The sequence below is a fragment of the Hyla sarda genome, chromosome 3 (genome assembly GCF_029499605.1).
Source record: "Hyla sarda isolate aHylSar1 chromosome 3, aHylSar1.hap1, whole genome shotgun sequence".
In the NCBI taxonomy this organism is placed as follows: domain Eukaryota; kingdom Metazoa; phylum Chordata; class Amphibia; order Anura; family Hylidae; genus Hyla; species Hyla sarda.
Window position 1 is genome coordinate 329587700 of NC_079191.1, and position 10759 is coordinate 329598458.

Sequence of the window (10759 nt, forward strand, 5' to 3'; positions counted from 1 at the left end):
GTTAGTTCATAAAAAACCACAATCTGCATCTACATTTCTGATGTTTGACATGTAAATTCTAGTACATTAAGCTAAACTGCCTACTGTTTACTACGTATAATTCTTCTGTTAAAATTTGGACACCAAATATTATAACAGGGTACAGAAGAACATTCTAAATGTTTGATAGTGTTTTATTGTTGGGATGTGTATGTAGGCTGGATCCTACAAGTAAACACACATTGCTCTGCTGTGGATCAGCATTTGTAGGGTATCTGTCTCCACAACAGATGCTTTTAACTAAGAAAGTCATCAATAAGCTCTTTTAAAGTGTATCTGTCATCATACAAAACTTTTGACTTGTCCTAATGACATTTTAAAAGTTTTGATCGGTGGGGAGTGTACAGACTGATCAGGAGAACGAGCTGGGAGAAGAATGCACTGCCATGCGCTCCTCCCCCTGCCTCCCCTTTGCCTGTGTTAGGTGATCGAGACGCTCTCAAAGACATACATGTTGAGTTTCCATGGTTTAAACTATTGATGTCACTAGGGCATGTTAAAGGTTTTGCATAATGACAGTGGCCATTTTAGCGGACGCCATTGTACCTGTTAATTGATGTCCGAAGCCATATCAGCACAGAGGGCTTGTTTAAGCTGCCTGACAGTGAGTTGAAGTATCATTACCACTGATACCTTGTACAAAAAATAATTGCTGTCAATGGTTTTAACAGGTACTGGAGAGAGCAGATGAAAACCTGCAAAGACTAAGTGTGAGCTTATCCTTGTGGGAAAATGTTTTAAGCATAAATGATGAAATTGATGGATGGTCCATTAGTTCCATTTCACAGATGAGCGACAATATTACCAACCTAAACAGCAGTCAGCGAATGAAGGCTTGTCTTGAAGAATTTCAGGTATGTTGTAAATTATGAATGGCCAATGGTATTGTAAAAATTATGATCTTCTAATGCAAATGTAGCAGTGGGGTAGAGTTCCTGCGTCGCCAGTGGCTGAACAGCCAGATGAGACCAGATAGAAAGAGAGGAGAATTTGTTGTTGTTTTTTTACATTCTAAACTTATTGTTCCTTGAAAGTGCATGGCACTACGTAGTACAAGATGTATGATGCTGCAGATTTATTCAGATTGTAACTTGTCTACCTTTTTTTATATAAAGGCAACTTGACAGTGGATCCTATAATTTTTGTAACATTTATTTATTGACAGTACATGTGTACGGTTGAGTTCAGAATCACTCTAGTATCTTTGGTCCGAAGACCGTTGCTTGGTTACTAAGGATTTTTAAATAATATATGATGAACTGTACAGACAAGGAATAGGTTGTCTGTTGACCAGCAATAATCAAGGCAATGTGTTATCAATTTGTAAACTCGATTTGCTTAAAACTTAACATTTAATGATGATAATAATAAAATAAGGTGCCAAAGAATAAAAATATGGTACCCCAATCAGTACCTAGGTATTTGCAGTGAAGGGGGGGGGGGGGGGGAATCTTCCCACCGACTACTGTCACCGAGGAGGTGTCAAAGTTTATCAGAGTGCATTGTCACAAAAACGGTCAGTGTTCTTACATATAGAGTGCGACAATCTGACCATTAGCTCACAATAATGACCCCCAAACCACCCAACGTGTTTCTGACACCAGATAAATGGCAACTTCCTCAGGGGAGAAACCATTAGGGGAATGTGAGCACAGCAAAAGAGTAGGTGTGCTGTGGTAGTAGCCACTACCCAGTCACACAATGTGATAAACAGTAAAAAGTTTTTTAAAAAAAAACTCCTAAAGATCATGCATGCAGATGGTGTACTTATGCAACACACTTAACTCTCACAGTCTATGGCAAAATTGTAAGAAACAGTCTGACCCCTCCTGTTGTGGGGGTGCTAATTTCCAAGATGCTGGTGACCTGTGGATAAAGAGTGACCCCAATTGTGCCATGAATTCAATTGGTAACAACCTGTGGGTAAAATGTACATATATGTAATATACGCTGAGGCCGTAACCTGTAAATAGGATAAATTGCAAGTGCACAATCAATATAGGTCAGCAAGGTATGCCACAATTGATAATGGCTAGATCCCCTGCTGGAAGAAGAGAGTCATGGGGCAGGCAATTAAACACCCACCTGACAAGCAGTTGATACCGGCTACTCACGACTCCCAGGAGTTTGAGTTGGTGTCGTCCTCCTCGCTGCAGTGGCAGTCTGGAGAGATTAGAAATCCGGACGCTCTATAAGGGCGCTATGCCGGGTGGCATGTGAAGTCATCCAAATCCACTCATGCTGTATAAGCAGGGTGGCGTTCCGGAGCAGCGCAGGTACTGGGAGGACACTCCCCCTAGCCACCAGTGGCAGCGCCTCGGCTGCCATGGTAACCTGGCATGTCGAGAACATCCAGCACCTAAGATTGCGCTACTGGTAGGGATGCGTATTGCATGTAGGTGTTAGTATGGATGATAGAGGTTGCATAACAGTGTGGTAAGACCTGCAACAGATATTAGCACCTGCATGGGTACGGGAGCATCAACAGGCACCGCGAGCAGCAACAAACGGGCATCTGGATGCTACCACCATATAGGTGACAGTAGATCAAATGAGGACAATAAAAAAGTGGAAAAATATCCCTAAGTTAGGTACAAATATGTAGTGTCACAAATAAATATAACACTGATGTCCATTTTCATAGGCATCAGTAAGTATATCACCGTACTCAATAATGCCTTGACTGAGAGAGAAATAGGGGTATAGGGGTGCACTCAGCCCCTGATGGGGAATAATTCCCTGACCTACCTGTTGCAGGAGGCTGGGAGGCATGGGAAAGCTTGCTGTGGGCCTATCCTATGACTTGTCCTGGTAAACCCTGATCTAGGCCCTAGACCTAAGTGGAGGTCGCTGCACTAAAAAGTGCGGTCCCACGCCGGAACCTAACCTAATAACCAGCTACATTACCCTCATCTTACAGGCGGGTATGAACTAGCTCCTCAGTGGACCCCACGATCCTCCTTAAACTGCTTGTTTACCCACCACACGAGCCCTTGGTGCACCCCTTAGACAGATCCTGTGTCCTGGTGACACTGGTCTAGTCCAAAAAAACTGATAAAATGATACTGTTCACTAAGGCCCCTTGAGACACGGCTATCCAGATTAAAGATCCAGCGGCACTCTTTCTGGAGGAGGACTCTATCAAAGTCCCCCCCCTTCTAGGGGAGGAATGTGTACCCTCTCCAATCCACAGAAAATGAGGCTGCTGGTGCCCCCATGATGATGTACGTTCATGTGCCTGGTAAGGGGCTTGTCTCTGTCATGTCGGATATCACCCACGTGTTCAAAAAACTGTTTCTTAAGGTCCCTGATAGTCTTACCCACATAAAAGCGGGGGCAGTCACAGCGGGCCAAATAGATGACCACTTTGGTATTGCAATTAATGAAATTGGAGATGTGGTATGTTTTACCGGTCAACTCATTAGTAACTGATTTTGTGGTTCTCATGAAGCTACAGGCTTTGCAGCGGGTCCTTGAACACTTGGGTGATGTCTGACATGACAAAGACAAGCCCCTTGCCTGGCATATGAACATAAATCATCATGGGGACACCAGCGGCCTCACATTTGTGGATTGGAGAGGGTACACATTCCTCCCCTAGAGGGCGGGGGGGGGGGGGACGGGGGGACGACTTGAATAGAGTCCTCCTCCAGAAAGAGTGCCGCTGGATCTTTGACCTGGATAGCCGTGCCTCAAGGGGCCTTTATGAACAGTATAATTTTATCTGTTTTTTGGACAAGACTAGTGTCACCAGGACACAGGATCTGTCTAAGGGGTGCACCAAGGGCTCATGTGGTCGGTAGACAAGCAGTTTAGGGAGGATCGTGGGATCCACTGAGGAGCTAGTTCATACACGCCTGTAAGATGAGGATAATGTAGCTGGTTATTAGGTTAGGTTCCGGCGTGGGACCACACTTTTTAGTCCACACTTATAAGCCCACGGCCAGCTTACCCATCCCTCCCAGCCTCCTGCATCAGGTAGGTCAGGGAATTATTCCCCATCAGGGGCTGAGTGCACCCTTATACTTGCATTACTCTCTGTCATTATTGAGTGCAGTGATATACTTACTAATGCCTATAAAAATGGACATCAGTGTTATTTTTATTGGCGACACTACATATTTGTACCAAAATTAGGGATATTTTTTCGCTTTTTAATTGTCCTCATTTGACTTACTGTCACCTATATGGTGGGAGCGTCCAGATGCCCGTTTGTTGCTGCTCGCGGTGCCTGTTGATGCTCCCGTACCCATGCAGGTGCTAATATCTGTTGTAGGTCTTACCACACTGTTATGCAATCTCTAAGGTTATGTTCACACTACATATATGTCGCTGAATCTCCTCTTGCGGAATTGCCATCTCTAACTCCTGGGAGTCGTGAGTAGCCGGTCAGGTGGGTGTTTCATTGCCTGCCCCATGACTCTCTTCTTGCAGCAGGGGATTTAGCCATTTTCATTTGTGGCATAACTTGCTGACCTGTATTGATTGTGCACTTGTGATTTATTCTATCTACAGGTTACGGCCCTCAGCGTATATTATAAATATATGAATTTTACCCACAGGTTGTTACCAATTGAATTCCCGGCACAATTGGGGTCACTTTTTATCCACAGATCACCGGCATCTTGGAAATTAGAACCCCCACAACAGGTGGGGTCAGACTGTTGCTTACAATTTTGCCAAAGACTGTGAGAGTTAAATGTGTTGCATTAGTACACCATTTGCATGCATGATCTATAGGAGTTTTGTACTATGTACTATTTACTTTTTACTGTTTATCACATTGTGTGACTGGGTAGTGGCTACTACCATAGCACACATACCCTTTTGCTGTGCTCACATTCCCCTAACCGTTTCTCCCCTGAGGAAGTCACCATTTACCTGGCAACATAAACGCGTTAGGTGGTTTGGGGGTCATTGTTGTGAGCTAACAGTCAGATTGTCGCACTCTATATGTAAGAACACTGACCGTTTTTGTGATAATTCACTCTGATAAACTTTGACACCTCCTCGGTGACAGCAGTCAGTGGGACAATCCCCCCTTCCACTGCGCATACCTAGGTACTGATTGGGGTACCATGTTTGTATTCTTTGGTGCCTTGTTTTACAAATAATATATCAGAATCGTTCTTGTGAAAACATTTATTGCAGCAAATGAATTGTGATATAATAGGAATTTGCATTAAACAATAGTGGTTACATGTCTTTGTGGTACCGTAAATTGTATTTTCTTATTTGACTCAGAAAGCAATAGCCTGCGCTGGAAAAAATTCTTATTCATTTACTCACTGCTAGCTTGGGAGCGTGGTTTGGCCCTGAATCAAGGCATTTCTGGAAAACTGTTTAACTTATTTTTATTCTTTGTTCGCCATTTTCTCTCCCGGGAAAATTCAGACTGAAGTTACGAATAAAGGGCAGAAGTTGGAAGAATTTCACTCAAAGATTAATGAACTGAAAGACCTGACCCGGAGCCAGGAGCCCCCAGCAGAGTTGCAGGTAGGTAGCCGTTACATATCATATGCTGATATCATTACATAGTGGTTTAGATATTGTAAAAGAAAGTTGTATACTGCCTGGCACATCAAGGTCTAAGAATAGCGACATGACCTTATAACAACAGCAATCCCATACTGCAGACTTTGTACTGAAAAATGTTATTAAGTATAAGTTACATGTATTATATATATATATATATATTATTATTACATGTTTATAGTTCACTTGGTAGAATATTGATTATTTTAAGTATTTTTTAACAATTTATTGAAATCTAAAAACTTTATGGGGGACACTTATAAAAACTTGCTTATGTATGTTTTTTTTAGTTGTTTTATTTTGCTAAATGTTTTGCGTGCAATCACTCGGCCTTCATAAAAGTCACATGGCCTTTATAAATATGTCACACGTAAGCAAATCAGCTTTTTTCCTCCATTCTGTTTTCCATTTTGAGATTTTGCTCATGTAACCAAAATCTGTAAGTCAGGGTTGAGCTGGAGTAAATGTACGGCATTTTTTTAAAGCTGTGCGACTTTTTTGCGACCGTCGCATGTTATAAATCTCTGACCACTGCAATTCCATTTTCAAAACTTGGACGCATAAGCAAAGCTAAAAAACATGCTCTTCTCGCTCTGCAGGCAAAAAAATGTTGTACATAAAATTGCGTAGTCGCATATGTGACAATTGAGAGACAAATATAAGCAAGAAAAGGGGAGTAAATCCTTTTATAAATGTCCCCCTATATCTTTATTCATTCAGTGCAGTGGCACAGGCCATGTTGGTGTACTACAGGTTAGTGCTACATTGGGGACATTTTGGATTCTTGTTCTCTGGGTAAGGTAGGATGCCAGTATTTTGCATCACTGTTTGGAAGTCACACCCAGGAGTGGGTCTAAAACACAGAAAAGGTATACTTTCCATTGATTTTTTATTTTTTTTGTCTGTACATTATACATCTGATTTAGCTTATACATACTGGTGCAAAATACTGTGTGTAAAACCAACCTTTCATCATACTTAGGTAGGTGGGGATTCAGCTTGCTACGGTACATATATTTATTTATTTAACAGTCATGTCTGTGGCCATATGCTATTGTTTAGAAAACTGTGGATAGGAAATTTACTGAGCTGTCTAGTAGCTGTCTAGTGTGTTCTAACTTTTCCTTTCCTCAAAAGCAGGTTTTACTATTTAATTTTCATTTAATCACACAGGGACTAATAGTTATCATCATTCACTGGATCAGCATAAAGTGATATCATGTCTTCAAACCCATGACTCTAGGGCCTCTCTTATTTAACATTATTATTATAACCATATAATTGACAGCTACATGATAATCTTTATTCCTAGTGCTACATTGTATAGCATGGGGAGTAATAGAACATAAACCGGAAACTCTGATAAGACAGGGGGTTGATATTAGGTTGGCCTGACCTCCTCTGGCCACTACTCAGATTGTAGGCTTAGATTATAGCCTGGCCCAATCTGTATACAATAGGTCATAACTTTTGACCTATCTAAAAGGGAATTTAAGCTTTATAGTATTATAGAGGTGCTGTAGTGCTGCAGTATGCTTGCCCTCCTCACTTCCTCAACCCCCTTTTTGCCCAGCACAATTGATGAACAGGATTTGGCTTCCATAACTGAGCCATATCATCAATCATTGTATTGCAGAGAGGGGTGGGGGAGGGAGGAGGCTTGGAAGCTGCTCATCCTCTATGATTTTTGAACTTAGAAGAAAAACATGATTGAAAACTTAAAGGGGTACTCCACCCCTAAACATCTTATCTCCGTATGAGCTATCTGCTCTTGTCTGCAGCTCGGAGCATGATTTAAAGCTGACTGAAAACCTTTAAGGTTGCTACCGGATACTTTGGGTTCACATATTTACAGATATTGTTAAATCTGTGGTCAGAGTAAGATTTTATCAGAAAAACATTGGAGGAGATATGTGGAGGAGACATTGGAGGAGATTGGACAAATATGTGTGTACCAAAATGTTGGTGCAGTTTGCGCCACAAACTGGTGCATGAGATATTCAGCAGATTTTTATACCATATTAGAGAAAAAGAATTGTGTTGTGTGCCATGCTCAACAAGTAGGTGTCACTTAGTGCAAAGTGGATGTGGCTTTAACAGGCTTATCCAGTGGAATTGGGTAATTTCTTTTTGTCCCCAGGCGGCCTAAAAAAAATAACAAACACTTTAACTCGCCCTCCTCGCTCCCTTTATAACTACGGGATCTGGACACCCCATCTCTGGCTGGTCTCCGCTGACAGTCTGCTTCAGCAGAGCCGTCCGGAGCTCTAGATGTGTCGTCACAGCATCACTCTGCCAATTGCAGCAGTGTCCCGCCTTGAACAGTGATGGCGCTATGCCTTACAGCACAGGGGAAAGCAGAGACACCGGCTGTGGGCAGGGCTCCCCGATGTTGGAGCTACAAGGGAGCAGCAGAAGGTGAGTTACAGTATTTGTTATTTTATATGCAGCCTGGGGTCAGTAACAAATTACCTAATTCCACAGGATAATTCCTTTAATGACAAGGGAGCATGGCTTTAATGCATCACCATGGCCCAGATTTATCAAACTCTGTGAGTGAAAAAGTGAAGTGATTTTCCCACAGCAACCAATCACAGCTCAGCTTTCACTTTACCACAGCTCGTTAGCTGAGCTGTAATTGGGTTCTGTGGAAAAATCTCTCCACTTTTTCTCTCACACAGTTTGATAAATCTGGGCCAATATGCATTAGTAAGCTAATTTAAATAAATGAATAAACAAGACAGTTTTAGGGTAGGGTCACACCTGCCATATTTTGCTTCATATTTTGTTGGTGTGTATCTTTCTACCCACTGAAGTCAGTGGGTAGCAAAATCAGCTGCTACCTGTTGACTTCATTGGGCAGGAATATACGCAGCAGCAAATACACATCAAAATATGGCATGTGTGACCCTACCCTATAAATTGCTGACCTGAGTCACTGTTATAAATCTAATGCATTCTAAAACTGTCTAGTCTATGTGTATACTGTGTAGAACTAGACAGCTTTTATTTATCTCCCCCTTTTTTTTTTTTGCTTGGGGGAAAGTGATCATGGCTAAATGTTCACACTGGTTTCTCAACAATCCTGCTTCTTAAGTTTTAAAGAAGTTCTCCAATGATAAAACCTACTTCTGACTGTCTAATTAATGAATATATATATATATATATATATATATATATATATATATATATAAATATATATATACACACAGACACACACACACACAGTCATTGCCGTAAATGTTGTCATCCCTGAAATTTTTTAAGAAGATGAAGTATTTTTATTTTTTTTTGGTTTAGTTCCAATACACACAAAGGGAATAAACATGTGTATAGCAAAACGTGTTAGTGCAATCATTTTCTGTGAGAAATACTTAATTTTCTAGAAAAATTTCAGGGGTGCCAACATTTATGGCCGTGACTGTGTATGTGTATATATATATATATATATATGTGTATATATATATATATATATATATATATATATATATATATATACTTTCTTTTATTTTTGATGCAAACTGTCTGTCTGTACATCCTGTAAACATTGGCATGTTCCACTGTACTAGCTAGGAATTCAGAAAATGTCACCCTTCCACTATGCTTGAGGCTTCTGTGAGTGTAGCGGGCAGGGTTATAGTCAAGAAGTTGTAATGAGAGGAAGAGATGATTGGCTAAATTCCCAGATAGACTGTACAGCAAGTAGTCTGTTACACAGGATGTTCACTAGACAGGAAGTGGGGCAATAAGACAACAGGGCATACAGCTTCTATCAGAAGCAGAAGCATGAGAGATTGCAGAAATAGTAGTAAAATAACTTTATTGTTATATATGTTCATTTATTAGACAGTTGGAAGTAGATTCTATTATCGAATAACTCCTTTGAACTTTTGTACCACTTTGGTTGTGTTATAAAGTGCTATGATTATACCTGTAAGTAAATAAAATCAGAAACGTGTTTATGCATCCTGCTGATTCACCAACTAAAGATTACAGAGAACTGGCTTACTTTTATGACCTGATTTTCGTTACACATCAATGGTTGCAAAAATCCACACTACAATAACGTAACAGCATCCTTTGTCCTACCCCATCAGTGATCCAGTGGATACTCCATAATATTGTCATTTCTGCTTTATTCTAGTTCATTGCAGCAGATTTAAAGCAGAAATTGGAGCATGCTAAAGAAGTCTCTCAATTGGCCAAAATAACATTAGGTGACTTCAGTGCCCAAAAAATGCAATTGGAGACCTTCATTAAACAGATGACAGACTGGCTGAATAAAATGGAAGAATCAATTTTGAAATATGAAAATAGTCGGGAACCAGAAGATATGAAAAAACTGAAGGTAATACCAGTTAGCAGGTTTTTGCTATCTTTATACAATGTTAACCAATATGTGAATGGAGGATATGGGTTTTACATTTAACTACCTAGAAACCACTGTATTTAGAAAAGAATGAAGAGCTGCCACATCTTAATGGGAAAACGCCTACACATTTTTTAAGATTCAATGTGGAAAATTCACAATAATTTGCAAAAGGGACAAACACTGTAATCAGTTAATGACCCTAGAAGGAAAATCCAACTGAGTATTTCAGTATGCTCTGTTTTTAGTAGAATATATGAGGTACCTGGGAATTATCCTAATATTGTCTTATAGGTTTGTTGATATTTGTAAGGAACAGAGGCTATGGGCCCACTATGCACCCTATCCAGTTTGGCTTTAAGCCACTTCTTCAGTCACTACCTAAGTAGTCTCCTGGTTTTTAGCTCTTTACCCTTCTTCAGGGTGTAAACTTTGCTGCAGGGGGTCACCAGATATCTATCTCTAGTGTGGTCCCACTGTAGGTGACAGCTGGCCTTGTGGGCCTGGTGACACCAGTGCAACTCACTGAGGGGTCAGGCAAAAAGGAAGTCCAGGAACAGACCAAGGTCCAAGCTGGGAGAGGACGTTAAAAGTAAGCAGTTAGGAAATAGGTCAAGGTGGTGGCAGCACAGGTTCAATAGTTAGGGGCATATTAATTTCAGACACTAGTAATATACAGCATCTATCAGAATTCAGGGCAGAGATGGGAATCAGGAAACAAATTAGAATCATACACAATGATGGATAAACATACAGTAGACACCTGTATTGGGACACTAGCAATGTTGACCCTTTAAGAGGCAGGAATGGAGCACA

The 10759-nt window shown here is 40.8% G+C and overlaps 1 protein-coding gene across 13 annotated transcripts in view; it reads left to right on the forward strand.

The window, feature by feature from the left end:
• SYNE1 (spectrin repeat containing nuclear envelope protein 1) overlaps positions 1–10759 on the forward strand; it is a 483893-nt gene that overhangs the window by 250043 nt on the left and 223091 nt on the right. For all 13 annotated transcript variants that reach the window (XM_056567280.1, XM_056567285.1, XM_056567279.1 and 10 more), the window contains 3 exons: positions 711–893; positions 5434–5535; positions 9719–9922. In XM_056567280.1, the coding sequence (XP_056423255.1) occupies positions 711–893; positions 5434–5535; positions 9719–9922 (489 nt within the window). The remainder of the gene's footprint in view (positions 1–710; positions 894–5433; positions 5536–9718; positions 9923–10759) is intronic.